The sequence below is a fragment of the Indicator indicator genome, unplaced genomic scaffold (genome assembly GCF_027791375.1).
Source record: "Indicator indicator isolate 239-I01 unplaced genomic scaffold, UM_Iind_1.1 iindUn_scaffold_204, whole genome shotgun sequence".
NCBI classification, from domain to species: domain Eukaryota; kingdom Metazoa; phylum Chordata; class Aves; order Piciformes; family Indicatoridae; genus Indicator; species Indicator indicator.
In genome coordinates, this window is record NW_026539281.1 from 29,562 (window position 1) to 56,776 (window position 27,215).

The 27,215-nt window shown below is 52.4% G+C and overlaps 1 protein-coding gene and 6 non-coding genes across 7 annotated transcripts; 2 read left to right on the top strand and 5 right to left on the bottom strand.

Annotated features, from left to right (window-relative positions):
* The first annotated feature begins 7,371 nt into the window (after nucleotides 1–7,371).
* On the top strand, nucleotides 7,372–7,689 carry LOC128980460 (beta-keratin-related protein-like). Its single transcript, XM_054398934.1, has one exon. The coding sequence runs from the start codon at nucleotides 7,372–7,374 to the stop codon at nucleotides 7,687–7,689; it is 318 nt and encodes a 105-aa protein (XP_054254909.1).
* Nucleotides 7,690–8,720: 1,031 nt separating this feature from the next.
* On the bottom strand, nucleotides 8,721–8,792 carry TRNAQ-CUG (transfer RNA glutamine (anticodon CUG)). Its single transcript has one exon. It is a non-coding gene; the product is annotated as a tRNA-Gln (tRNA).
* Nucleotides 8,793–11,438: 2,646 nt separating this feature from the next.
* Nucleotides 11,439–11,510, bottom strand: TRNAM-CAU (transfer RNA methionine (anticodon CAU)). The gene has a single exon. It is a non-coding gene; the product is annotated as a tRNA-Met (tRNA).
* A 5,744-nt stretch (nucleotides 11,511–17,254) lies between these two features.
* TRNAS-AGA (transfer RNA serine (anticodon AGA)) lies at nucleotides 17,255–17,336 on the bottom strand. The gene has a single exon. It is a non-coding gene; the product is annotated as a tRNA-Ser (tRNA).
* Nucleotides 17,337–18,596: 1,260 nt separating this feature from the next.
* TRNAS-AGA (transfer RNA serine (anticodon AGA)) lies at nucleotides 18,597–18,678 on the top strand. Its single transcript has one exon. It is a non-coding gene; the product is annotated as a tRNA-Ser (tRNA).
* Nucleotides 18,679–25,313: 6,635 nt separating this feature from the next.
* Nucleotides 25,314–25,385, bottom strand: TRNAG-UCC (transfer RNA glycine (anticodon UCC)). The gene has a single exon. It is a non-coding gene; the product is annotated as a tRNA-Gly (tRNA).
* Nucleotides 25,386–26,645: 1,260 nt separating this feature from the next.
* On the bottom strand, nucleotides 26,646–26,717 carry TRNAM-CAU (transfer RNA methionine (anticodon CAU)). Its single transcript has one exon. It is a non-coding gene; the product is annotated as a tRNA-Met (tRNA).
* Nucleotides 26,718–27,215: the final 498 nt, after the last annotated feature.

A 27,215-nucleotide genomic window follows, 5' to 3' on the forward strand; every position in this document is an offset into this window, starting at 1 on the left:
AGGCAGCTCTTTGATCACAAATCCTTCACATCCACCTCCAGACCTCAGTCCCTCCATAGCACTGGGATCTGCTCACCAGTGCTGCCAACATCACTCTCTCCATAGCACTGGGATCTGCTCACCAGTGCTGCCAACATCACACTCATCTTCTGGTGACCTACTTGTGGGCCTAGGAGGCTCAACTGGTAGAGTGGAGGCCAGACCTCAAGACACTGTTCAGGTGAATACATGGTTGGAGTGGGACATCTTGAAAGATCCTTCGACGAAAATGGAGGGAAAGGGTCATTGCCCTGCCCTTGGCACTGCAGAGGAGACAGTGTGGATCAGTGTGCTTCATTTTGTGTCCCAGGGACAAGAGAGCTGGTGATGATTTCTCATGCAGCGAAAGTGGCAGAGGAGCAGGCAGAAGGGAAGGCTGGAGCACAGGGCATAGGGACGGAGAAAGGTCAAGGGAAGTAGGTTTGTGGATCCTGGCATAGATGTGTGAGGTGGGGTGGACTGTGTGGCACTGCTGTCTCCCACCAGCTGAAGGAGGTTATGGAAGGAATGGAGCCAGACTCTCCTGAGAGGTGCACTGCAAAAGGGGCAAAAGGTGGCACTCAAAGTTGCAGCAAGCAAACACCAACTCTCCTTTTGGGAAAAGAAGGGACACCTTGTGCTGAGCACATGCACAGAGGGCTGCATTGCTCTGCATCAGGAGATGGTGCAGTCTTGACCTTCTGCCTGAACTTACTCACTGTGTCCTGTGTGCCTACAATGACCCATGGGGAGAAATGTATCTCAGTGTCCACCTGAATGCCTGCATGGGAAGCACTTGAGGGCTGGCTTGAAAGGCCCTTCCTGGCCCAGTTTCACTGTGGCTGCTGTCCATGAAGAGGGCAATGTGACAAAGGCAATCCTTGTGACTCAAACCCACTTAAAATTGTGCTGCACACACATGAGACTCCAGAAGGAATTGGTGTTCTGAAGCAGGACATTTGCTGGATTCTGATCCTGACAGGAAGACCCGGAACATCTGCTGGGAAAGGGGCACAGCAAAGTGCAAGGAGTCCAGGGAAGTGGTGGAGTGCAGTGAGGACAACTTCCTGCAAGGAAGAGGGACAACTCAAGCAGAGAAGAGGCACTGCTGGACCTCTTGTCTACTAGTGCAGAAAAACTTAGCAGAGCAGGTCAGAGTGAAGGCAGCCTTGCAGCAGCAGTCATGACCTGGGCAAATTTTGAATCTTGAGGGATACAGGATAGGTAAAAGGAGGGCTGGACCCAAAATGTCTAAAAGATAAAACTTTGTGTGGGATCTCCTTGAAACTGACACCAGGGCTAAAGGAAGACAGCAGCAGCATAAGGCGGCAGAGCAGCCCCAGGTGCTTCAGAAATGGGGCTGACACGTGTGGAAATGCCCTGGAAGAAAGTAGCATTGTGGCAGGAATGAGGCTGTGAGCTCTGGTATCCCTGGCACGCTTGAGGCCAGGCCACCACGGCCATTGAAGTCCACAGCAGCAGTGACACTCAATGTTTGCCTGCAGCTCAGGGTTTTTCCCAACTCTTCCACATCACGATGACTCCCAGGTGCTCTGGGAGATTGATTTGATGTCCCTTTGAAATGGGAACTTCCATAATGAAGCTCATCCTTGACCCAGCAAAAAGAGCCAGGAGCTTTTGGCTGCCTGCCCTGTGCCTCTGGCCTCTAGACTCTGGGCTGACCTTGCTGATCCAAACAGGGCAGTTTGGGGGTGGGTCTCTGCCAGGGAAGGACACAGGCAGCTCTTTGATCACCCTCCTACATGCTGCTTTGCTCTATTCTCTTCCCAAGCTGAGCCTACTCGTGTGGTTGGAAGAAGCAAGAGGGTCTGGACAAGCTACCAAGCGACATGGTAGTGGAGATGCCTCTGGATGAGCTGTCTGAGAGAAGGTGACCTCTCTGCTGGAGGTACCCTGCAAAAGTGCAAAAGGCAGCACTCACAAGTTGCAGCAAGCAAACACCAGCTCTCCTTTTGGGAAAATAAGGGATAGGGCACACAGAGCAGCTCTGGATGAGCTGCCCGAAAGACTGTGACCTCTGTGGCAGTGGCAGTGCTCACAGGGTGACAGGAAAAGCTTTAGAGGTAACTGCTGAGGCTGCTGAGGTGACTGGGAAGTTTGGGTTGCTCAGAGCAATGGATTGGAATAGAGGCCTACACAGCTGCCTTCAAAACATCATTTTTTGTGTGCTGCAGAGAGTCAGATGAGCCCTTGAGCAGCCACCAGAAGGAAATGCCTTGGAAGGGAGCAGATCCAGTCCCAGGTGTTTCAGGATTGGTGCCAGGGTGTGGAAATGCATTGGAAGAAAGAGGCAATTTGGGGCTGTGAGCTTTGGTATCCCTGACACCCCTGAGGCCAGGACACAGTGTCCACAGCACAATGACTCCTGGTTGTCTGGCATTCAGGGTTTTCCCAGCTCTTCCACATCACAATGACTCTCACATCTTTGGGGAAACTACCCTTGGAGGTAAAGGAGCACAGGAGAGTTGGGAGATTCATAGATTCGAAGAAGGCTTTGTGCTGGAAAGTAAAATCATCTAGTTCCACCCCCCTCCCACTAGACCAGGTTGCTTAAGGCCTCATCCAACTTGGCTGTGAACACCTCCAGGGAGGTGGCATACATGACAAAACTAGGCCACCTGTTTTGGTGTCTTGTTACCCTTACTGCAAAGAATTTCTTTCTAATGCCCAGTTTAAATCCACCCTCATGAAGCTTAAATCCATTTCCTCTTGTCCTATCATTACAAGCCCTTGCAGGATGATACTGTGTGATGGTTTAAAACTGTCTTTAATTTTTCTTTGCAAAGTTCAAGCAGAACGCAAATAAGCCACTACTGGGTGTAAGAAAGCAAAATAATGATTGTTCTAAATACTTCCATTGGAGAGAGAGAGAAATGTTTAAGAACCAGTACTCAAAACAAAGTTGGGGCAGTTGAGTCTGAGTTTGTAACTTGCTGGGCTTCTGTCTGGCTGCTGCTTCTTCTCTTCTGGCTGAAGATAACACACTGACCTTGTCAAGCTAAGTTTAACAGCTTCTCTGCTTTTTAACTCTCTGCCTTCTGCCAAGGGGGCTGGGGGGGAGGCCCCTTGGGAGGTCCCCTCAGGGGAAGCAAATGGAGCTTGGTTGTACTTTTCTGTTGATTGTATATATTTGTAAATGTGATTGTGTATATTTGTACATAATCATAGAATCATAGAATCAACCAGGTTAGAAGAGACCTCCAAGATCATCCAGTCCAACTGATCACCCAGCTCTAAGCAATCAACTAGACCATGGCACTAAGTGCCTCATCCAGGCTTCTCTTGAACATCTCCAGTGATGGTGACTCCACCACTCCCCCAGGCAACCCATTCCAATGGGCAGTCACCCTCTCTGTGAAGAACTTCCTCCTAATACCCAGCCTATACCTCCCCTGGCACAGCTTAAGACTGTGTCCTCTTGTTCTGGTGCTGGTTGCCTGGGAGAAGAGACCAACCCCCACCTGCCTACAACCTCCCTTCAGGCAGTTGTAGACAGCAATGAGGTTACCCCTGAGCCTCCTCTTCTTCAGGCTAAACACCCCCAGCTCCCTCAGCCTCTCCTCATAGGGTTTGTGTTCCAGGATCCTCCCCAGCGTCGTTGCCCTTCTCTGGACATGTTCCAGTACCTCAGCATCTCTCTTGAATTGAGGAGCCCAGAACTGGACACAGGACTCAAGGTGTGGCCTGAGCAGTGCTGAGTACAGGGAAAGAATAACCTCCCTTGTCCTGCTGGCTACACTATTCCTGATCCAGGCCAGGATGCCATTGGCTCTCCTGGCTGCCTGGGCACACTGCTGGCTCATGTTCAGCCTACTAGCAACCAGCACCCCCAGGTCCCTTTCTGTCTGGCTGCTCTCCAGCCACTCTGTCCCCAGCCTGTAGTGCTGCTTGGGGTTGTTGTGGCCAAAGTGTAGAACCCTGCACTTAGCCTTGTTCAATCTCATCCCATTGGCCTCTGCCCACCCATCCAGTCTGTCCAGGTCCCTCTGCAGGGCCCTTCTACCCTCCAACAGATCACCACCTGCTCCTAACTTGGTGTCATCTTCAAACCTACTGATGATGGACTCAATCCCCTCATCCAGATCAATAAAGATATTGAATAGGATGGGGCCCAGGACTGATCCCTGGGGGACACCACTAGGCTGCCAACTGGATGTGACACTGTTCACCACCACTCTCTGGGCCTGGCCCTCCAGCCAGTTCAGAGTGAATCTGTCCAAACCACGAGCTACCAGTTTTGCCAGGATCTTCTTGTGGCAGACAGTGTCAAAGGCTTTGCTGAAGTCCAGGTAGACTGCATCCACAACCTGCCCCACATTCACCAGGCAGTAACCTGATCATAAAAGCAGATCAGGTTGGTCAGGCAGGACCTGCCCCTCCTAAATCCATGCTGTAGGTTCTGTGTGATTGTACTCAGGATGACCTGTTCCATAACCTTGCCTGGCACTGAGGTCAGGCTCACAGGTCTGGAATTTTCTGGTTCCTCTTGCAGGCCCCTTTTGTGGATGGGCATCGCCTTGGTCAGCTTCCAGTCATCAGGGACCTCACCTGTGAGCCAGGACTGCTGATAAATGATGGAGAGTGGCTTGGCCAGCTCATCTGACAGCTCTCTCAGCACCCTAGGATTGTTTCCATCCGGTCCCATGGACTTGTGAGGATCCAAGTGAGTCAGCAGGTCACTTTCCGCTTCCACCTGGATTACAGGAGGACTATACTGGTCCCCGACTCCATCTGCCAGTTCAGGAGGCCAGTTGTCCTGAAGACAGCCTGTCCCACTATTGAAGACTGAGGCAAAGAAGGTGTTAAGTACCTCTGCCTCATCCTCATCTTTTGTTCCTATATTTCCTCCACATCCAATAAGGAGTGGAGGTTGTCCTTGCCTCTTCTTTTGCCATTAATATATTTGTAGAAATATTTTTTATTCTCCTTTACAGCAGTGGCCAGTCTAAGTTCTAAATGGGATTCTGTCTCTCTAATGTTTTCCTACAAGACTTAGCAACATCCTTAAACTCATCCTGGGATACCTCCCCTTTTTTCCAAAGGTGATACCCCCTCTTTTTTTCCTTTAATTCCTTTAGAAGCTCCTTGCTTATCCAGACCAGCTGTCTCCCTCGTCGGCTCCTCTTCTGGCACATGGGCACAGCCTGTGCCTGCACCTTCAAGAGTTCTTTCTTGAAGTCCAGCCCTCCTGGATCCCTTTGTTTTTAAGGGCAGTTTCCCAAGGAACTTTCCGAGTTAGTTCCTTGAATAAGCCAAAGTCTGCCCTTCAGCAGTCCAGGGTGGAGGTTTTGGTGCTGCCCCTCCTGGTTTCACCATATATTGAAAACTCAATTATTTCGTGGTCACTGGACCCCCAGGCAGCCTCCCACCACCACATCTCCCACCAGCTCTTCTCTAGTTGTAAACAGCAAGTCGAGCAGTGTTGAACCCCTGGTAGGCTCACGAACCAGCTGGGATAAGAAGCTATCCTCCATACACTCCAGGAACTTTCTAGACTGCCTCTTCTCTGGAGTGTTCAATTCCCAGCAGATGTCTGGCAGGTCACAAGAACAAGGGCAAGTGGTCTTGAGGCAGCCTCCAGCTGCTTGAAGAAAATTAAATCAACCTCTTCTTCCTTATTAGGTGGTCTATAACAGACTCCAACCAGGATGTCAGGCTTGTTGGCCTTCCCCCTAATTCTTACCCATAGGTACTAACCTGATCATCTGTAGTCTCAACCTCCATGACGTCCAGAGTCTCCCTACTATACAGGGCCACCTTCTCCACCCCTTCTCCCTCTCCTGTCTCTTCTGAAGAGTCTGTAGCCCTTGATTACAGCACTCCAGTTGTAAGAGTCATCCCACCACATTTCTGTGATGGCAAAAACATCATAGTTTTCCTTCTGTACCAAGGCTTCCAGCTCCTCTTGTTTGTTACCCATGCTGCATGCATTAGTGTACATACATTGCATTTCACCATAGATTGTAGATTTGCTTCTAAATACAGCTTTCATTTGCTTCCAGACTGAGCTAGCCTGGTTATTGTCGGTGTGAGGGGATTTCAGCTCACACTGTTACACACTGAAAGACATTTTTCTTAGAGCACAAGAGCTTTCAATCCTGTCATGAAAAACTCAGGCCAGGGAGTCAGGAGGCCACCTTGATGAAGTCCTAGCCAAACTGAGACACCAAACCAAACATCATTGGCAGTGTAAGCAGCAATGCACATCCTGGAGAGATTGTAGGGAAATGCGCTGGGCGTGCAAGAAGGGGATCAGGAAAGCCAAGGCACAGCTGGAAATGAATGGGCCAAGGACACGACAATAACAGAAGAGTTTCCTCAGGTGTGTGGGATAGCAAAGTAAGAGGAAAGAAACTGTACCACTCCCTTTATCAGGGTCTGCAATGACAGGACAAGGCCTACTAGTCACAAACTGAAAGAGGGAAGACTGATATTAGATATTGGGAAGAAATACCCTGCTGTGATGGTGGTGAGGCACTGGAACACTTCATCCAGAGAAGCTGTGGATGCCCCCTCCCCAGGAATGTTCAAGGCCAGGTTTTAAGAACATTTTTAGTAGCCTAATCAAGTAGAAGATGTCCCTACCTACAGCAGGACAGGTGATCTTTAAGGTCCATTCCAATTATCAAGCCATTCTATGCTTCATGCTATAATTCTAGGCAGTATGAAGTGGAAACAAAACATTTCATATGAAAGAGGCGAGGGCTCGGTCAGCAGCGGGACCTCCGTCAGTAGCGGCTCCAAGGTGTTCAGATGCTTCATGCACAAGGAATGTTTGTGGCCCTGCAGGCATCAGGGACACAGCATAAAAGCCTGAGCTGCTCCAGGCTCTGCATCCTCCTCTCTTGCTTCCCTTTCCACAAGAAACGAGGTAAGCCTGAGCCTGCGCCATCCCTGGCTGTGGGCTGAGCTGCTGCCAAGGTGGCTGCTGAGATTGGTGCTTGGGCTGCCTCAGCTTGAATTTGGGCCTGCAGCAGATTCTCTCAATGGAAATCACCAAGTCCATTCAGTGCAGATATGTTTGTCCTGCAGATGGGTTATGATCAGTCCTCTGGTAGGTGCTTTCAATCTACTGCATAGGGTCCTGTCCCAAAAGAGGATCAACCTTCCTGTGTTTTGTAACTTGAACTATGAGGGTTGTGGGAGCTGCAGCTGCAGGCTGTGCTATAACTGAAGGTGATTACTGAGACACCTGCCCAGCCCAGCCCATGCATGCTGGGAGCATTGTGTCAATCTTCACTAGAAGAAATGGAGGTGAATGACAGCAAGGTGGTGTTGAGATCCATGTTTCCTCTCTGCTCTGTGTTTCAGCTTTGCCTCCCTCACCGAGAGATGTCTTGCTTCAGGCCCTGTCCTCCACGCTCCTGTGGCACCTGTGGCCCAACCCCACTGGCAAGCAGCTGCAGTGAGCCCTGCTTCGCCCGCTGCGCCGACTCCACGGTGGCCATCGAGGCTTCTCCGGTGGTGGTGACCCTGCCGGGCCCCATCCTCACCTCTTTCCCTCAGAACACAGCCGTGGGATCCTCTCTGTCAGCTGCTGTGGGCAGCTCGCTCAGCACCGGGGGGGTTCCCATCTCTTCTGGCAGCTCCTTTGGTCTGGGGGGGTCAGGGCTGTGCCTGCCTGTCCCCCGCTGCAATCTCAACTGCTGAAGCTGCCTCATCCTCCCCTTTGGAAGGGGAAGGAAGAGCAGGACTCCACAGCACCAGCATGGCCACAGCCTGCAGATGGGCTGGGTGTCCTCATGCCACCTGGCAGCAGGGACCTGTGCCCATTGCTGCCCCTCGCTGCATGGCCAGCCTGGCTGTGCCTCCTCTGGCTCTGCTTTGCTCTGAGCTCCTGGAGAAAGGGCTCCTTCTCCTCTGCTTTGCTGAACCTGCTGCTGCTGCTGCTGCTGTGGGGAGGGGGCTGGAGTTAGGGACTGCTCTTGGGGGCTGGGCTTGCCAGCAGGTAGAGCAGAACGGGGAAAGGCAAGCTCTTAGTGTGGAGCTTGTCCTTGGGAATTGGGCCATTCTCTGTGCCTCCCTGAAGCCTGCAGAAGTGTTTCTTGGTTTCTGTTCTGTGCCTCTGTGTTAGTTCCCTCTCATTAAAGACTTTGTGCAGCATAGATGGAGACTCATGGTGATTTGTGTTGCTTGAAGTGATACCAGAGAAATAAAATAAATGGGGACACAAAATAGAAAATATAAGAAACTGTGGGAACAAGAAGCAGGGGAGAGAGGTCACAACACAAGTTATTTCAGTGCCCTGGAACCCTCTCTTACTTTGTGGGTTTTCAAATATAGGAAACATTTTTCCAGGTAGTGTTGTAGAATCTCCATCCTTGGAGTTATCCAACATCTGACCAGACAGAAAAGTCCCAGAACAGCCTCCTCTCCTAAGGATCCTGCTTTGAGTTAGGGCTGGATGTGTGATCTGTTGTTGCGTGATTGTCTGAGCCACTGCTGGGTCTCCTCAACCTGGAGTAGCCCTCAAGCAAAATGGAGCAGAGAGAGGCCAGGGACCAGTGCTCAAGGAAGCTGCAGAGGTTTGGTGATCACATGGCATAAGAGGGGTCACTGACATCATTCCCATGGGTGGGAACAGAGGAAAGTAAGATTGGAGTACATTGAAGGATTGAGCCACCAGCAAAGCTGTTAAAGTAAAGCATGCTGACCACAGCCTGGGAAGAGTCAAAAGTTTCAGGTCCCACTGAGATTTGAACTCAGATTGCTGGATTCAGAGTCCAGAGTGCTCACCATTACACCATGGGACCTCCTGGAACACAGTTTGCTCCAGCCTCTTCAGCACCTCACACAGTAGTCATGGCACTCAGATTGCTGGTTTCATGTTCACAATTGTGTTCCCTCCTGCTGTTGGCCCCCTTCACCCCCATGGTGGACAACCTCTCCATCTGCCTGGGTAAAGCTTTGCCTCTGCTCTTTCTCACCTTCTAGCTCATTCTAAGCAGCTACTAATCTCCAGCCTTACTTCTGGTTGCACTTTGTGCCTCTTTATCAGCTGCAGTGGGCAGACAGAGATCACCAAGAGCTCCCTGGCATCTGGCAGCTGCAGCTCACACCAGGTTGGCTCACACAGGCCACTCCTAGGTCCCACATTCCTGAAGTCTTTCTGACTGAAGACAGCTCTTGGTGAGCTAGAGAGCCACCTTCGCACCAGAGAAGCCCCCTCACCTTCCCTTCTCCAGGCTGAACTAACCTAGCTCCTTCATGATCTCCCTCAGTCATCACAGGCTCTGACCTTGTGAGCAGAACCTGAGGACCCAAGGCTTGCTGAGATTGGAGCCGGGGAGAAAGCTTAGCAGAGATCTGATAGGAGCCTCCCAGTGCCTACAAGGAGGTTGCTGCAGCAGCTGGCGGGTGAGAGCTATGGCAAATAATTGAACAGGTCCCGTGTGGCTGACTCCAAGCACAAAAGTGATCACCCTGATAGTGCCAATGGCAGGAGCAGGGGTGCAGAGAGGCTGTGGAATGGCTGCTCACAAGGTTTTTTATGTCCCAAAAGGGCAAAACTTGATCAGCTGGTGTGAGGCTGATTGAAGCGGGAGGATGCACTCTCTGACTCCGTGGAATGCCTTCCACACAGAAGGGTTCTTGGGAGGTAAAGTGGCAGCAGGGAGAGAGGATTCTGTGAATGAATCCTTCTGTGAAGGATGTCCAGGGAGAGGACATTGGTGTGAGAGGCCTGCAGAATGTGAGCTTTGCAGGGATGAGCGGGCAAGGGGAACTGCCCAGAGAATCTCCACCCATCTTTCTTCTCATCAGCCCGCCCACTAGTGGTGGTGTGTCTGCCCGGCAGCAAGAGCTCCAGCACAGTCTGGAGAGCACAGTGCCCAGAGGGGCAAGGCAAAGGGGAGGAAGCCAAGAGAAAAGAGCCTGTTAGGAGGGGCACTGGAAGCCAGGGCTCCCAATAAGACTGCAAACCAACTGCAGCATCTTCAGCTGCTCGGCCTCCTGAGGCTGCTGCTGCTACTCCTTCCTCTGCCAGCTGTGCATGCACTGCACAGTGCCCTGTGCAGTACCCACAGTGCACTGGCTGTGCCTTGGTCTGTGTGGTGCTGTGATGATGTGAGCCACTCAGCTGCTCACTCCTTGCTCCACCTTCAGTGGGTTGCAGGCCACTGAAAGATGGATCAGTAACTCATGGCTCAGGATAAACAAGCTGACATGGCTTAGCAAAAGCTGGGCTGGGCAAATGGGATTTGCCTGGGGAAAAGTAATCTGAGGCCAATTAAAACAGATTGTGGTGGTGTGAGCTCTGACTGGAGTTCAGGAGCTCAAATGATAACAGATTGAGATTCCTCCCCCGCCCCTCTCCCTTTCTCCCAGCAAGGTGGAGAGAGAGGAAAAGAGAAAAAAAAAAAGGGTAGGGGAGAGGGGAAGTAAATTCATGAAAGAAAGACTCTGAAATCGGTTTGGAAGTAGAAGAAGTAGATTTTCTTTTTTACAAAAAGGAAAAAAAGTATATATATCAGTAACAGAGAGGGTTCACAGAGGTGAGGGATGAGGGTAAATGGGAAAATATACAAAACCAAGCCTGGATGGCCTTATATTCCCCTGGATGCCAGTGGATTCAGTGGGAAGAAAGTAGGCCCCAGCCACGTGGTCGGTGCAGGAGGAGTGGCAGCAGCAGTGTTCTTTCAAGCAGACGAGACAGGAGAGAGAGCAAGCAGCGTGCTGTCCGCCTTTTTCATAGGCTTGCTGGACAGGAAGGGGGAGTGGAATAGACCACTTTCGAGTCAGGGGACCCCGCTTCTTCTGGCAGGGGAGGAGCCAAGTCTGCCCCCCGGATTAAGTTTCTTTTGTCCACCTGGGGGCTGGGTTCTTTCAGCCCCATCCAGGATGGGTATAACACAGCACACAGATTCATCTAATGAGAAAGAGAAATAAAAGAGCACCTTTCCTTGCCCCTGACCTAGGTTCATCTTTTCTCCTTCTGACTTCTTAGCTGACCCTTGGGGAACACCTGCTTGGCCCTACTCCCAGCTGGACCTGTTAGTGGCATCTCAACAGACAGACTTGGATGCAGCAAACTCCCAGATGGTCAAGCTGATTCCCAGAATAGCACCATCCCTGTCCTTCCCAGCTGCAGATTCATGGAGGTCCTTGCCTGCATCTGGGAATCTAGGGACTGAGCTGCCTGATGGGAAGGGAGAACCACCAATGTTCCCAGGACATCCATGTGGCTGTAGAAGGAGCTGTATCTGTGCTCCACAGCCACTTATCTGCCTTGCTGAAGGTGATTTTCGGAGCAGTGTCTGCTAAGAAGGCAAAAGGAAAAGAAGGTGTCAGTGGCAGAGAAGATGGTGTGAGGGAAGAGGAGGGCCATGGCCACAAGTGCTGAGAAAGCAGGAGCAGGGCAGGTTGAAACTGCTGGGAGAGGAGCAGAGCAAAAGTACAGCTAGCAGAGGATGGTTTCGATCCATCGACCTCTGGGTTATGGGCCCAGCACGCTTCCGCTGCGCCACTCTGCTCCCCCCACTACTGTATATAGGACCTCCCACAGCCGTGTCTGGTGCTCCCTGCACCACCAGTGCTTAGCATTTTTCCTTTTGCCCATCCTGTATCCCCCTCCCTGAGCAGGAAATATGCCTCCCTGGAACCCTGGCACCGGGCCTTCTGTGGGAAGAGCAAGAGCTTTGCTTTCCCCTTCTGCTGCCCATAACCCTGCATGGGGACTTTCTCTTTGCTCCAGTTGGGTGTGCAGCTGCTGGAGGACATCCCAGAGTGGGGGGCACCTTGTTGCTTGAGTATTACCATTTTGGCTCCCAGCCTATGAGTTCTTCAGTTTAAAGCCTGTTTAACTAAGTTGGCCAGCTTGCCAAAGATCCTCTTGCCCCTCTTAGGTAGATGGATTCCAACCCTGTCTAATGGAATGGCCAGCAAAGAATGTCTCATTGTTGGAAACTCCAAACCCCCCATGGTGCCAGCCACATAGCCAGAGCGTGATATGTGTGATACACCCATTTCTGGCTGCCCCTATGTCTCCAGCTGGTAAAGTAGAGGTAAAGATGACTTAGGCCCCAACATTTTTCACTTGTTACCCCAGACTACTTTTTTGATTCTGCCCAGGTTTTAGGTTGCGGTGTCATTTGTGCCCACATGAAAGAGTAACAGAGCTCAGCACCACTGCCAACCTTAGCCCCTGGAAGGCAGCACAGTGCCCATCACTCCCTGTGAGGCTGACAGGTGTGCACCTTGATGCCCTCTAGCAGAGAGTCACCCACTGCTGGCACATCGTTTCTCTTTGCCATGCCCATTGTGTGCTGCTGGTACAGTTACTCCTTGCGCACCTTGGCCAGGGTGGTTCATAGTTGTTATTGCTTCCTATCTGTCCCTGGTTGTAAGGCTGGAGGGTGGAGACTCTGGCTGAGCCATGGTTTTGTGGGTTACCAGGGTCCAAGGCAGCTCATTTTCTGTGTTGTCTATAACTGGGGACGTGACTCTGGAGCAATGTGCTTGTCCCAGACTCCCCTCTTCCCATATTTTTAACTGTTTCTGTTTAACTAATCCTTTGAATCCTTTTAACTGTTTCCTGCAACTTGCCCTCCTGACGATCATCAATCCAGGTACAACTCATGCAGGTACCTCCCTTATTTCTGAGAGAAGGCTCAGGACATCTGTTTGGGCCTTCTGTCTATACTGAAGCCACTTTCCTTACCAGGTCTGCCTGGGTGGAAGCATCAGACACCCCTGAGGATTCCACTGCAGAAACTCAGAGGTGAGTGCCCAGCATTCTGGCAGAGACCTTGAGAATAGTCTGCATTCATGACACCTAAAAAGGGGTGCACTACGTGAATATTGGCAAGATTCTCAGACCCTGGAGGTATCTTCCTTTCTTCGTTAGCACTGAGGCCCATGCTGTGCAACTGTCTGTGGAGATGACCTGCTGCAGTTTCAGGTGTGAGACAGCTGGTGGTGGCTGTCCTGCCTGGGATGTCAGGGAAGATATGGTTCTTAAATTCTGTTCAAGAACCAAGAACAGTGCAACTCTTTTCATGGCTCATACTTAGCTCTGCTCTGTTCTCCCAAACTGCCTACCTTGTCAAATTGCCTTCATCCAGGAATTTTAGGGGGATGTAAGGACAAATGCAGCAGGTAAGGGAGTGCTGCTGTCTCCCTAGGTACCAGGTACCCTATGGAACCTGCAGCATCGTCAGCTGAAGGGAAGCCAAAAGGAAAATGCACCCCATAGCTGGCAGGATTCAAACCTGCAAAGGGAAACCCCAATCGGTGCTGGTGGAGGAGAAGCTGGACATGAGCCAGCAATGGGCACTGGCAGCCGGGAGGGCCAATGGCAGCCTGGGCTTCATCCAAAGTAGTGTGGCCAGAGATGGAGAGAGAGGATCCTCTCTGCTCTGCTCCAGGGAGACTTCACCTGCAGGGCTGTGTCAAGCTGGGGAGCCCTTAACACAGGAAGGACATAGACCTGATGGAGAGAGCCCAAAAGAGGGCCACCAAAATTATTACAGGACTGGAGTACCTCTGCTATGAAAACAGTGTGAAAGAGCTGTGGCTGTACAGCCTGAAGGAGAGAAGGCTCCAGGGAGACCATAGAGCAGCTTTCCAGTACCTGAAGGGGATCCAGGAGAACTGGGGAGAGACTATTTACAAAGGCCTGTAGCGATAAGACAAGAGGTGATGAATTGACAATAGACCGGGGTGGAACTATACTGGATATTGCTTTACCTTAGAAACGTCAGAAGGCCAGGGTCACAAGAATGCAGACATTGTACTGAGGCTTTTTGGATTTCTAGTGGCTGCTGCTTATATCTCCAGATGAGATAAATCCAGGGAGCTCCATCTACAACTTTCCTGTGCTCTTCCTTACAGAACAGACAGCTAACTAAGGGAGGAGGCGCACAATCCACCATGAGTCTCCATCTATGCTGCACAAAGTCTTTAATGAGAGGGAACTAACACAGAGGCACAGAACAGAAACCAAGAAACACTTCTGCAGGCTTCAGGGAGGCACAGAGAATGGCCCAATTCCCAAGGACAAGCTCCACACTAAGAGCTTGCCTTTCCCCGTTCTGCTCTACCTGCTGGCAAGCCCAGCCCCCAAGAGCAGTCCCTAACTCCAGCCCCCTCCCCACAGCAGCAGCAGCAGCAGCAGGTTCAGCAAAGCAGAGGAGAAGGAGCCCTTTCTCCAGGAGCTCAGAGCAAAGCAGAGCCAGAGGAGGCACAGCCAGGCTGGCCATGCAGCGAGGGGCAGCAGTGGGCACAGGTCCCTGCTGCCAGGTGGCATGAGGACACCCAGCCCATCTGCAGGCTGTGGCCATGCTGGTGCTGTGGAGTCCTGCTCTTCCTTCCCCTTCCAAAGGGGAGGATGAGGCAGCTTCAGCAGTTGAGATTGCAGCAGGGGACAGGCAGGCACAGCCCTGACCCCCCCAGACCAAAGGAGCTGCCAGAAGAGATGGGAACCCCCCCGGTGCTGAGCGAGCTGCCCACAGCAGCTGACAGAGAGGATCCCACGGCTGTGTTCTGAGGGAAAGAGGTGAGGATGGGGCCCGGCAGGGTCACCACCACCGGAGAAGCCTCGATGGCCACCGTGGAGTCGGCGCAGCGGGCGAAGCAGGGCTCACTGCAGCTGCTTGCCAGCGGGGTTGGGCCACAGGTGCCACAGGAGCGTGGAGGACAGGGCCTGAAGCAAGACATCTCTCGGTGAGGGAGGCAAAGCTGAAACACAGAGCGGAGAGGAAACGTGGATCTCAACACCACCTTGCTGCCATTCACCTCCATTTCTAGCTCCACGTCCAGGACGGGCCTGCAGCTGATCTTGTCAGCACACGCAACAGGTGCCACATCTGGCCTGCAGGCTGCATCTGAAGAACGAGGAGCAAAGAGGTGCCCAAGTGGCTGCTGATTCCACCAGGACCTCCTCCTGCATTCCCCAGAGCAACAGCACAGCTGAAGATTGACACAAAGCTCCCAGCACACATGGACTGGTGTCTCAGAAGTCATCATTTGGCCAGGGAACGTTCACAGTTTCATAGATTGCATTGGGTTGCAAAGGACCCTCAAGAGTCAGCTTGCCTAACCCCTCTGCAGTGAGCAGGGACACCACCATAGATCACCCAGGGCCATGTCTTCTGCTCATAGCACAAATTCTGGTGGGCAGAGCTCCCTGAGCCGAGCACATTGATCCCCTTCTGATCAAAAGAACCCCCCTCTTCCCAGACCTTCCCAGACACCACTATCAAAAGGGAGAGAGGTGACAGCCCTTCCACACTTCCAGTGCAGGGCCAAGCTAAGCCAGCCCAGGCATCAGCCTCAGCAGCCACCTTGGCAGCAGCTCAGCCCACAGCCAGGGATGGAGCAGGCTCAGGCTTACCTCGTTCCTCGTGGAAAGGGAGGCAAGAGAGGAGGATGCAGAGCCTGGAGCAGCTCAGGCTTTTATGCTGTGTCCCTGATGCCTGCAGGGCCACAAACATTCCTTGTGCATGAAGCATCTGAACACCTTGGAGCTGCTGCTGGTGGAGGCCCCGCTGCTGATTGAGCCCTTGCCTCTTTCATCTGAAATGGTTTGCTACTTCATACCACCTGGAGCTTTTGCTTCCACAATACTCCCAAGTCTTTCTGCTCTGAACTAGTCTCAATCCACTTATGGCCCAGCCTGATTTCATCTTTGGGATTGCCCTGACCCAGATGCAGGACCTTGGACCCACTTCACTTCATCATGTTTTCTCATGGCCACCTCTCTGGCCTGTCGAGGTGCCTCTGGTTGGCATTCCTTCCCTCTTGGAGTATCGACCACATCACTCCAGTGCTGTCATTGACAAATGTGCTGGTCATGCCCTGAATCCCATGTCCAAAGATCATACTAATCCTTATACAGACCCCTGAGGGACACCACTCGTTGATGGGCTCTACATAGACATCAAGGCACTGACTTCAGCTTTGACTGAAACCATTCAGGCAGTTCTGCATAACTGGCAGCTGAAGATAGTTTGGGTCCTTACAGTAACATGGTGCCAGACTCTTTTCAGTGATGCCCAGTGATAGGACAAGGGGTACAAACTGGAACCCAGGACGTTCCACCTCAACATGAGGAGAAATTTCTTTGGGGTGAGGGTGCTGGAGCCCTGGTGCAGGCTGCCCAGAGAAGGTGTGGAGTCTCCTGCTCTGGGGAGCACCTGGATGTGTTCCTGTGGGGCCTGCCCTGGGTGACTCTGCTCTGGCAGGGGGGTTGGACTCAATGATCTCCAGAGGTCCCTTCTAACCCTTACCATTCTGAGATTCTGTAAATAGTTTTATTGAGTTTTTAAAGGTCCACCACAACATCCAACATCCTGAGAGCAAGATCCCTGCGGAGATGTTGAATTATTTTGCAACCCAAACTCCGCTTGGAGGTTCAGCAACTGTAATGGATCCCTCCAAGTACAGGGCTCCTGCCTTCATTCAGCTAGTGCAGAAATGCTAACCCTGTTCCCATAATGGTTCTTCTAGGGGACTGGAATATCTCTCTCCTGGGGAAAGGTGTGTTAGTAGTAAAGGGATTTTGGGAAGTTCCTTTATTCAGGGCTTGTTTCTTACCTGGGTAGGAAAAAGATTTCCTAAGGCCCATATACTGCCACATCAAGAATGACCATTTCTTTCTCTCATTGTGAGCTTGGTGACTTTCTCCCATTTTTAATATTTCCCCATCTGTAGGCAACAAGACAGACACCTCAAGCCAGCTCTCAGCTGTTTTCAGTCCAGGGATGCAGGCTAACAATGAGAGTCATCTCTCCCTGAGGGTCACTGTAAGCATACAGGAGATAAGAGACTGACAGCTTGAGAGTTGTGCCAAAGCTCAACGGCAAGGAAGGGGCATTGTGGACTGGAGGGAAGCCACTTCTGGGCGAGAGTGAGATGCATAAGGGCCCTGCACTACCCAGGCTCTTCCACAAGTCCAGCAGACAAGGGCAGCTTCATAACAACAAAGAGTAGAACAGAGGCTCAGGCAGGTGTCTTTCAAGTGCCCTCTCCATGGGATTTCCCTTGCCAAGTTCCTTGATGAACTCTTCAGGCTCTTTTGCTTCTTCCAACCAGATGTGTGGCATCAGCTTGGAAAGTGGAGAACCACAGAGAAAAGAGCAAAGCAGCCTGTGGGAGAGTGATCAAAGAGCTGCCTTTTATGAGGTTTTGCTGCTACCCTGGGTGCCCTGTGCAGCTGGAGGGACTTTGGAGCTGAGTCCCAGAGCTGCAGCAGGGTGGCCAAAAGACAGCTGCCCCCCGTAGTTGGCAGGATTCGAACCTGCATTGGAAAACCCCAATGGATTTCTAGTCCATCACCTTCACCACTCAGCCACAACTACCGGTGCAGTGACATCTCTATCAGTAGCAGTGTTCATAACCAGACATGGCAAGGCCCAGGGCTTCCTGAGGTACCTGGGAAGTTTGGTCTGCTCAGAGCTGGAAGTTGTTGTCCTAAAGGATTTCCAGAACTCCTTCTAATCTTCATTCTTCAGGAGAGCACTGAGGCAGCCACGAGAAGGCAGTGCCGTGGCTAGACAGCAGCAGCATAAGGCGGCAGAGCAGCCCCAGGTGCTTCAGGAATGGGGCTGACACGTGTGGAAATGCCCTGGAAGAAAGTAGCATTGTGGCAGGAATGAGGCTGTGAGCTCTGGTATCCCTGGCACGCTTGAGGCCAGGCCATCACGGCCATTGAAGTCCACAGCAGCAGTGACACTCAATGTTTGCCTGCAGCTCAGGGTTTTTCCCGACTCTTCCACATCATGATGACTCCCAGGTGCTCTGGGAGATTGATTTGATGTCCCTTTGAAATGGGAACTTCCATAATGAAGCTCATCCTTGACCCAGCAAAAAGAGCCAGGAGCTTTTGGCTGCCTGCCCTGTGCCTCTGGCCTCTGGACTCTGGGCTGACCTTGCTGATCCAAACAGGGCAGTTTGGGGGTGGGTCTCTGCCAGGGAAGGACACAGGCAGCTCTTTGATCACCCTCCCACATGCTGACTTACTCTTTTCCATCATCTTCTCCCTTCCCTACCTGAGCATGTTTGCCTGGCCTTCAGGGTTTTCCCAACTCTTCCATGTCGCAATAACTCTCACATGCTCTGGGAGACTGATCTGATGTCCCTCTGTAATTGGAAGCGCATGGACTGGGCCATCCCATCCCTGTCCCAGGAAAAAAGGGCCATGAGCTTTTGTCTGTGCCTCTCCCCTAGACCAGGCCACCCAGGTGTCTGGGTTCAACTTTCTGAGCAAACCAGGTCAATCTGGGTGTGGGCCTCTTTCAGAGAGGGACAGGGGCATCTCTGATCACAAAACCTGATCCATGGTAGAGCCTGGTGAATGTAGGCAAGGTCCTTGTGGCAAACACTTCTACCTGCAAAGGGCTTCCCTCCAGCCTACAACAGACTCCTTGTGCTGAGCACATGCATAGAGGGCTGCATTGTTCTGCATCAGGAGATGGTGCAGTCTTGACCTCTTGGTTGATGAGGACTGGGTCAGAGATCATCTGGGCAAACTGAACACTCACATATCCTTGGGCCCTGGAAGTGGCTGGGAGCAGGGCCCATCTCCTGGGCAGTGCCCACCAGGCAGGAGCCTGGCACCGGTAGTTGTGGCCGAGTGGTGAAGGCGATGGACTAGAAATCCATTGGGGTTTCCCCGTGCAGGTTCGAATCCTGCCAACTACGGGGGGCAGCTGTCTTTTGGCCACCCTGCTGCAGCTCTGGGACTCAGCTCCAAAGTCCTTCCAGCTGCACAGGGCACCCAGGGTCGCAGCAAAACCTCATAAAAGGCAGCTCTTTGATCACTCTCCCACAGGCTGCTTTGCTCTTTTCTCTGTGGTTCTCCACTTTCCAAGCTGATGCCACACATCTGGTGTTGGAAGAAGCAAAAGAGCCTGAAGAGTTCATCAAGGAACTTGGCAAGGGAAATCCCATGGAGAGGGCACTTGAAAGACACCTGCCTGAGCCTCTGTTCTACTCTTTGTTGTTATGAAGCTGCCCTTGTCTGCTGGACTTGTGGAAGAGCCTGGGTAGTGCAGGGCCCTTATGCATCTCACTCTCGCCCAGAAGTGGCTTCCCTCCAGTCCACAATGCCCCTTCCTTGCCGTTGAGCTTTGGCACAACTCTCAAGCTGTCAGTCTCTTATCTCCTGTATGCTTACAGTGACCTTCAGGGAGAGATGACTCTCATTGTTAGCCTGCATCCCTGGACTGAAAACAGCTGAGAGCTGGCTTGAGGTGTCTGTCTTGTTGCCTACAGATGGGGAAATATTAAAAATGGGAGAAAGTCACCAAGCTCACAATGAGAGAAAGAAATGGTCATTCTTGATGTGGCAGTATATGGGCCTTAGGAAATCTTTTTCCTACCCAGGTAAGAAACAAGCCCTGAATAAAGGAACTTCCCAAAATCCCTTTACTACTAACACACCTTTCCCCAGGAGAGAGATATTCCAGTCCCCTAGAAGAACCATTATGGGAACAGGGTTAGCATTTCTGCACTAGCTGAATGAAGGCAGGAGCCCTGTACTTGGAGGGATCCATTACAGTTGCTGAACCTCCAAGCGGAGTTTGGGTTGCAAAATAATTCAACATCTCCGCAGGGATCTTGCTCTCAGGATGTTGGATGTTGTGGTGGACCTTTAAAAACTCAATAAAACTATTTACAGAATCTCAGAATGGTAAGGGTTAGAAGGGACCTCTGGAGATCATTGAGTCCAACCCCCCTGCCAGAGCAGAGTCACCCAGGGCAGGCCCCACAGGAACACATCCAGGTGCTCCCCAGAGCAGGAGACTCCACACCTTCTCTGGGCAGCCTGCACCAGGGCTCCAGCACCCTCACCCCAAAGAAATTTCTCCTCATGTTGAGGTGGAACGTCCTGGGTTCCAGTTTGTACCCCTTGTCCTATCACTGGGCATCACTGAAAAGAGTCTGGCACCATGTTACTGTAAGGACCCAAACTATCTTCAGCTGCCAGTTATGCAGAACTGCCTGAATGGTTTCAGTCAAAGCTGAAGTCAGTGCCTTGATGTCTATGTAGAGCCCATCAACGAGTGGTGTCCCTCAGGGGTCTGTATAAGGATTAGTATGATTTAACATCTTTGGACATGGGATTCAGGGCATGACCAGCACATTTGTCAATGACAGCACTGGAGTGATGTGGTCGATACTCCAAGAGGGAAGGAATGCCAACCAGAGGCACCTCGACAGGCCAGAGAGGTGGCCATGAGAAAACATGATGAAGTGAAGTGGGTCCAAGGTCCTGCATCTGGGTCAGGGCAATCCCAAAGATGAAATCAGGCTGGGCCATAAGTGGATTGAGACTAGTTCAGAGCAGAAAGACTTGGGAGTATTGTGGAAGCAAAAGCTCCAGGTGGTATGAAGTAGCAAACCATTTCAGATGAAAGAGGCAAGGGCTCAATCAGCAGCGGGGCCTCCACCAGCAGCAGCTCCAAGGTGTTCAGATGCTTCATGCACAAGGAATGTTTGTGGCCCTGCAGGCATCAGGGACACAGCATAAAAGCCTGAGCTGCTCCAGGCTCTGCATCCTCCTCTCTTGCCTCCCTTTCCACGAGGAACGAGGTAAGCCTGAGCCTGCTCCATCCCTGGCTGTGGGCTGAGCTGCTGCCAAGGTGGCTGCTGAGGCTGATGCCTGGGCTGGCTTAGCTTGGCCCTGCACTGGAAGTGTGGAAGGGCTGTCACCTCTCTCCCTTTTGATAGTGGTGTCTGGGAAGGTCTGGGAAGAGGGGGGTTCTTTTGATCAGAAGGGGATCAATGTGCTCGGCTCAGGGAGCTCTGCCCACCAGAATTTGTGCTATGAGCAGAAGACATGGCCCTGGGTGATCTATGGTGGTGTCCCTGCTCACTGCAGGGGGGTTAGGCAAGCTGACTCTTGAGGGTCCTTTGCAACCCAATGCAATCTATGAAACTGTGAACGTTCCCTGGCCAAATGATGACTTCTGAGACACCAGTCCATGTGTGCTGGGAGCTTTGTGTCAATCTTCAGCTGTGCTGTTGCTCTGGGGAATGCAGGAGGAGGTCCTGGTGGAATCAGCAGCCACTTGGGCACCTCTTTGCTCCTCGTTCTTCAGATGCAGCCTGCAGGCCAGATGTGGCACCTGTTGCGTGTGCTGACAAGATCAGCTGCAGGCCCGTCCTGGACGTGGAGCTAGAAATGGAGGTGAATGGCAGCAAGGTGGTGTTGAGATCCACGTTTCCTCTCCGCTCTGTGTTTCAGCTTTGCCTCCCTCACCGAGAGATGTCTTGCTTCAGGCCCTGTCCTCCACGCTCCTGTGGCACCTGTGGCCCAACCCCACTGGCAAGCAGCTGCAGTGAGCCCTGCTTCGCCCGCTGCGCCGACTCCACGGTGGCCATCGAGGCTTCTCCGGTGGTGGTGACCCTGCCGGGCCCCATCCTCACCTCTTTCCCTCAGAACACAGCCGTGGGATCCTCTCTGTCAGCTGCTGTGGGCAGCTCGCTCAGCACCGGGGGGGTTCCCATCTCTTCTGGCAGCTCCTTTGGTCTGGGGGGGTCAGGGCTGTGCCTGCCTGTCCCCCGCTGCAATCTCAACTGCTGAAGCTGCCTCATCCTCCCCTTTGGAAGGGGAAGGAAGAGCAGGACTCCACAGCACCAGCATGGCCACAGCCTGCAGATGGGCTGGGTGTCCTCATGCCACCTGGCAGCAGGGACCTGTGCCCATTGCTGCCCCTCGCTGCATGGCCAGCCTGGCTGTGCCTCCTCTGTCTCTGCTTTGCTCTGAGCTCCTGGAGAAAGGGCTCCTTCTCCTCTGCTTTGCTGAACCTGCTGCTGCTGCTGCTGCTGTGGGGAGGGGGCTGGAGTTAGGGACTGCTCTTGGGGGCTGGGCTTGCCAGCAGGTAGAGCAGAACGGGGAAAGGCAAGCTCTTAGTGTGGAGCTTGTCCTTGGGAATTGGGCCATTCTCTGTGCCTCCCTGAAGCCTGCAGAAGTGTTTCTTGGTTTCTGTTCTGTGCCTCTGTGTTAGTTCCCTCTCATTAAAGACTTTGTGCAGCATAGATGGAGACTCATGGTGGATTGTGCGCCTCCTCCCTCACTTGGGAAGTGCTCTGTAAGCAGCACCAGCTTCTGTCCTGATCTTCCTATGTCTGTGTACAGAGCTCGTTGAGCTGATATCAAAGCACCATAAATAAGTAAGTAGGCAAGAGAAGGGCCAAAAAGCCTCAGGAGCATGGAGTGTGTCTCTAGCGTAGCGATCATGGTGCTGAGAAATCTCTCTGGGCCAGACCTGATGCTCACCTCTGCAGCCATGTGAGATCTGATCGCATTTCTTCTGCCCCTGTGTGCAGCACATCTTCCCTGTATGCTGAGGAAGCTGAGGCTTGTCACCACCTGCCCTGAGCAGTTTCTCTGGCTGAGGACAGAAGCAGGCTTCTGAAGAGGGCCCGGGTGACACCACTTCCTGAGGTGGCAGGAAGAAAAGGAGAGGTGTGTTGAGCTGCGTTGTGCAAGGACCACTGGCCTTTGTGAGCCTGAATCTCAGCCTGAGTCCTGGCATTTGGGAGTCAGATTTGTGCCTCCTTTCCTTTTGGTAATGCACCTTGCTACTCACAGGTGTTTTGGAGGCAAGGAGCAGCTGAGCTGCTCAGCAGTGAAGCAAGGCCTCCTCCACACAAAGCACTATCCAGCATCACTGCTTAGTGTTCCATGTGAGGCTTTTCTCTCCTTAGTGCTGCAGCAGCAAAACCTCTCAGCAATCCTTTCTGAGGTTCATCAGCTTTGGGGCAGGTGGTGCACATCTTCCCCTGAGCGAAGGCTCTTGCCTCTGCCGTCTCTCTTGGCCCAGTCTGTTCCCAGCAGCAAGTGGAAAGCCTGCTGGCTCCCATTCTGCCAGAGATGCTCACGTCTGCATGCCAGGTGCCCTTAAAGGAGCCCCACCAATGCCACTGTGTGCCTGATTCCTTCTTCTGCAGGGACATTTCCTGGGCAGTGCCCACCAGGCAGGGGCCTGGCACAGGTGGTTGTGACTGAGTGCTGAAGGTGATGGACTAGAAATCCATTGGGGTTTCCCTGTGCAAGTTTGAATCCTGCCAACTACAGGGGGCAGCTCTCTTTTGGCTGACCTGCTGCAGCTCTATGACTCCATTGCCCTTGATCCCTTCCCCAGAGGAGGGTTTGGTTGTGCCAGGAGGAAGAACGAGGCAGGAGCCTTGGCGGGGAGTGTAGCAGTGGGAAGCCCCGTGGAAGCTGGATGTCCAGGTGGGCTTGCAGCCTTCATGATCTCAACAGGAGAGCAGCTCCTCTTTGTCCTGCAATGCAGCAAGGTGCCCCCTCCTCCTGGATTTCCCTCCACCACCTGCAGAGGCATCATCTGTAGTGCTCAAAGAGAAAATGCCCACCCAGGGTGATGGGCAGGAGAAGTGGGGAGAAGGGAAAAGCAAGGCCCTTGCAAGCACACTGACAGCGAGGCTTCCAGGGAGACATTTTTGCAGCCTGTGCAAGGAACCAAGACAGAGACTTCACTGAGTCTCATGGCCCCCTGAGCACCCACCAAAAGGCAAGAGGAGCAGCAGCAGCAGTTTTGGGAATGCTGCTAATGTGCAGAAGCAGCCTAGAGGAAAGCAGCACTTCTAGAGTGCTGAGCCTAGGAGCTGTGGTGCCCCAAGCATGCCTGAGGCCAGGACGCTGAGCATCCACTGAGGCTCACAGCAGGATGAGTAAGGAGTCCGGGGTTTTTCCAGACTCTCCTACACCACAATGACTCCCTGGTGCTGTGGGAGACTGATCCAATGTCCCTCCATAATTGGAAATGCATGGATTGGGCCACCCCGTGCCTGATCCAGCAAAAAGGGCTGTGAGCTTTTAGCTCCCTGCCCTGTGCCTCTCCTCAAAGCCAGGTCATGAAGGCCTCTGCAGTGAGCTTGCTGAGCAAAACAAGTCATTTCAGCTGTGGACTACTTCCAGGGAAGAATGTGGGCATATCCGTGGTCACCCCGCTACGTGCTGATTTGCTGCTTCCTAGCAGGTTCTCCACTTCCCAAGCTGAGACAAGACTCTTGGTTAGAAGAAGCGTAAAGGCCTAGGGGCACGATTATGGATATCCCAAGGAGTGATCACTTAAAAGACACTGGCCTGAATGTTTGCTCTACTCTTTCTCCTTATGGATCTGCCTTTGTTCCCTGGGCTCAAGGTTGGAAAACCCAAGCTGTGGCAGAGACCAGTAAGTGTGAGGAAGTTCCTTCTGTTCCTCATTCCTACCTGCAAATGGCTTCCTTACACCCCAGAATATGACCTTCTTTCTGTGGCCTTCAGTTTGCTCTTGTGCATGGTCCCTCTTCCTCAGCATATGGGCTGGGGGCACAAGGTCCCCAAGATATGTTGTCTTGATAGCTAAAGAGAGGCTTTCACACCATGGAACAGTGCATACTGAGCCTTTTCTCAGGGACGATCGCTACAGAGGCAGTGACACTGTGCTCTGAACACAGGCATTACACACCCCAGCATCCCCTCTGAAGGGGCTGAAGCACCACATTCGACCGGCCAGCCCCGGAGAGATGGAAAAGATGGAGAAGGATGGAGAGCAAATTCACTCCAGTGTGACTTGGAGACATCATACAGGGGACAGGCCTCCTCCCACCGTGTCCCCAGATGGCATGCGTGGCCTCATGAAGCACAGCATATGCCTTGGCATTCTCCATCTTCATCTTTACCCTGCCATAGCCTTTTCTTGCTAGGTGCAACCAGCAGCAGGTCCAGCTCTGGGCAGACTTAAATATCCTCTCCTCTGTCTCTGGTACACCCAAATGCAAAGCCCATTCTGAAGCCACCTTTGCAGGAGGAATAGCCTGGTCTTAGTGGAGTGTCCAGGGCCCTAAACAGCTGATGCTCTATTATCATTTCTCACCAGCACTCTTACCTGGAATCCCTGGGAGAGAAAATGAGGAAAACTAGGGATGAAGAGAGCCTGCCCAGCAAAGCAGAGCAAAGTTTGTTGCTTCTCTCCAAGGGAGGACATCTCGTCCCTTTGCTGGGACACCAGTCCTGGGTTGTACAATGGACATTACAAAACCTGCCACTGTGCTTGCAGAACTCAGCACCTGCAGCCAGTTCCATGCAGAGATGCTGGAGTCCAGGGGCACAGAGAGGCTTGCAGAAGCTCTGTGGAACCAGGGCTGCTGCTGGCACCAGTAGGAGCAAGGGTTTCCCGGCCAGCAGCAGCGCTGCCTGCCTGCCAAGCAGCTGCTCTTGGCTTGTATTCTGACTGGTGGGGCTGGACTCGCTGGAGGAAACGGCATGAGAGTCTGGAGCAGGAGACAAAAAAGTGGGAATCCCGGCTTGAGAAAACAGCAGCTGCGTTGGCCGGGAATCGAACCCGGGTCAACTGCTTGGAAGGCAGCTATGCTCACCACTATACCACCAACGCCTCTGCTGATTTGTTTTTTGCCTTGCAACCTGGCCTGCCTCCTGCTGCCACCAGCTCCACACACAAGCTTCCTACTGCAAGTGTGTGCTTGGTACACCTGAGACCTTGATAGCAAGTTTCCCACCAGCTAGGGCACGTCGGCATCAGGGATTGTGCAGGGTTTGAGCATCACACTGGACAATACAGGCAGTAACACAAGTGGATGTGCTGCTCTCTGCATGGACCTGTGGTGCTGGGAGCTCAGGCAAACACCCATCCAGCTGCTCACTTCTTGCGCCACCTTCAGTGGGCTGCAGGCCACTCAAAGCTGATCAGTAACTCATGGCTCAAGACAAACACAAGGAGGTGGCTTAGCAGAAATTGCTTTAGGCAGAAAAGAATCAGCTCGGGGGGAGGGTAATTTATGGCAAATTGAAATAGATTCACATAGTGAAAAACAAAAAGACAAACACAAAACACCATCCTCTTGCCGAGTCTCATCTTCACTCCAGGCTATTCCACCCACCCAAAGCTGCACAGGAAAGATGCATTTTCCCTCTGCTCTTTCTGACCCTTTTTTTCCCCTCCTCTCTCTACCTGGCATTTTCTAGCCTTTCTGGAATACAGTTTTGCAGAAGGGCTATCAACTTTGCTGATGGCTCAGTGGACACACTGTAGAGGTGGAACCGATTGTGTCTAGCACAGGCTAGCTCTTCTCTCAGGTCTCCCTACAGCACCCCCTCCTCCCCACATACACCCCCATTACCAACACCTAGTCACATACAGCCAATGCAGTGCTCATTGGAAAGACTTGCTCAACCCTGCTTCCGGCTGGACCCACGGGTGGGCATCACAGCAAACAGATTGGATGGAGAAAATCCCCAGATGGTTAAACTAATCACACTGGCGTTTCCCAGAGTAGCACTAGCCTTGTCCTCCCTTCCATCCGCAAGTTCCTGGAGGTCATTGCTTGTGGCTGAGAAGTTGGGGACTGAGCTGCCTGCTGAGAAGGGAGAGCTCAGAACATCCGTGGCCTGGTTGGGAGGTCTTCCATGCTGGCCTCCACACTGTGTTCCCCACTGACCTGTCTGCCCTGCTGAGGGTCACTTTGAGAGCTTTGGCTCCTAGGAAGCCAAACAGAAAGGAAGGTGACAGAAGCAGAGAGAAGGGGGAGGCACGGTCACCCAGCAAGCAGGAGCACTGCAGCGCTGGGAACGCCTCTGACGGAAGATACAAGCTTGGGGCAGAGGCTGTGAAAGGGAAGACAAAAGCTGAAGTTGTTAGCAGAGGATGGTTTCGATCCATCGACCTCTGGGTTATGGGCCCAGCACGCTTCCGCTGCGCCACTCTGCTTCACCTAGCTAGCTCGTGGTGACTTCCCACAGCCTGGCCTGATGCTCCTGACACTGCCACTGGCAGTGTTTGTGCCTTCTTCCTTTTGACACCACTCACTCTGCTCCTGCTTTCCCCTTTTCCCTCCCTTATGCTCTGCAAACGCTTTTCCTTTCCCCAAACAACTTGAGCTCTCTGCATGGGCTTTCTATAAGACTTCAGACCCTCAGCAGGAACTCATCACAGACTACAGGATGTGGATCACTTTTGAAGTGATACTCTGATATTTGATTTCTTCCCCCTCCGGATCCACTTCTGAGGGCATCATGTTTTGTCCTCCCACTTCTGAGATGGTTGGATCCCCTATTGAGATGGTCAATGTCACTCCAGACTTCATAAAGGGCAAGAAGGAGGACCCAGGAAAATATAGCCACTCACCCTCACCTCCATCCTTCCAAAGGGCATGGAGCGGTTCATTCTGGAGGTCATCTCTCACCATGAGGAGAAGAGTAGTATCAG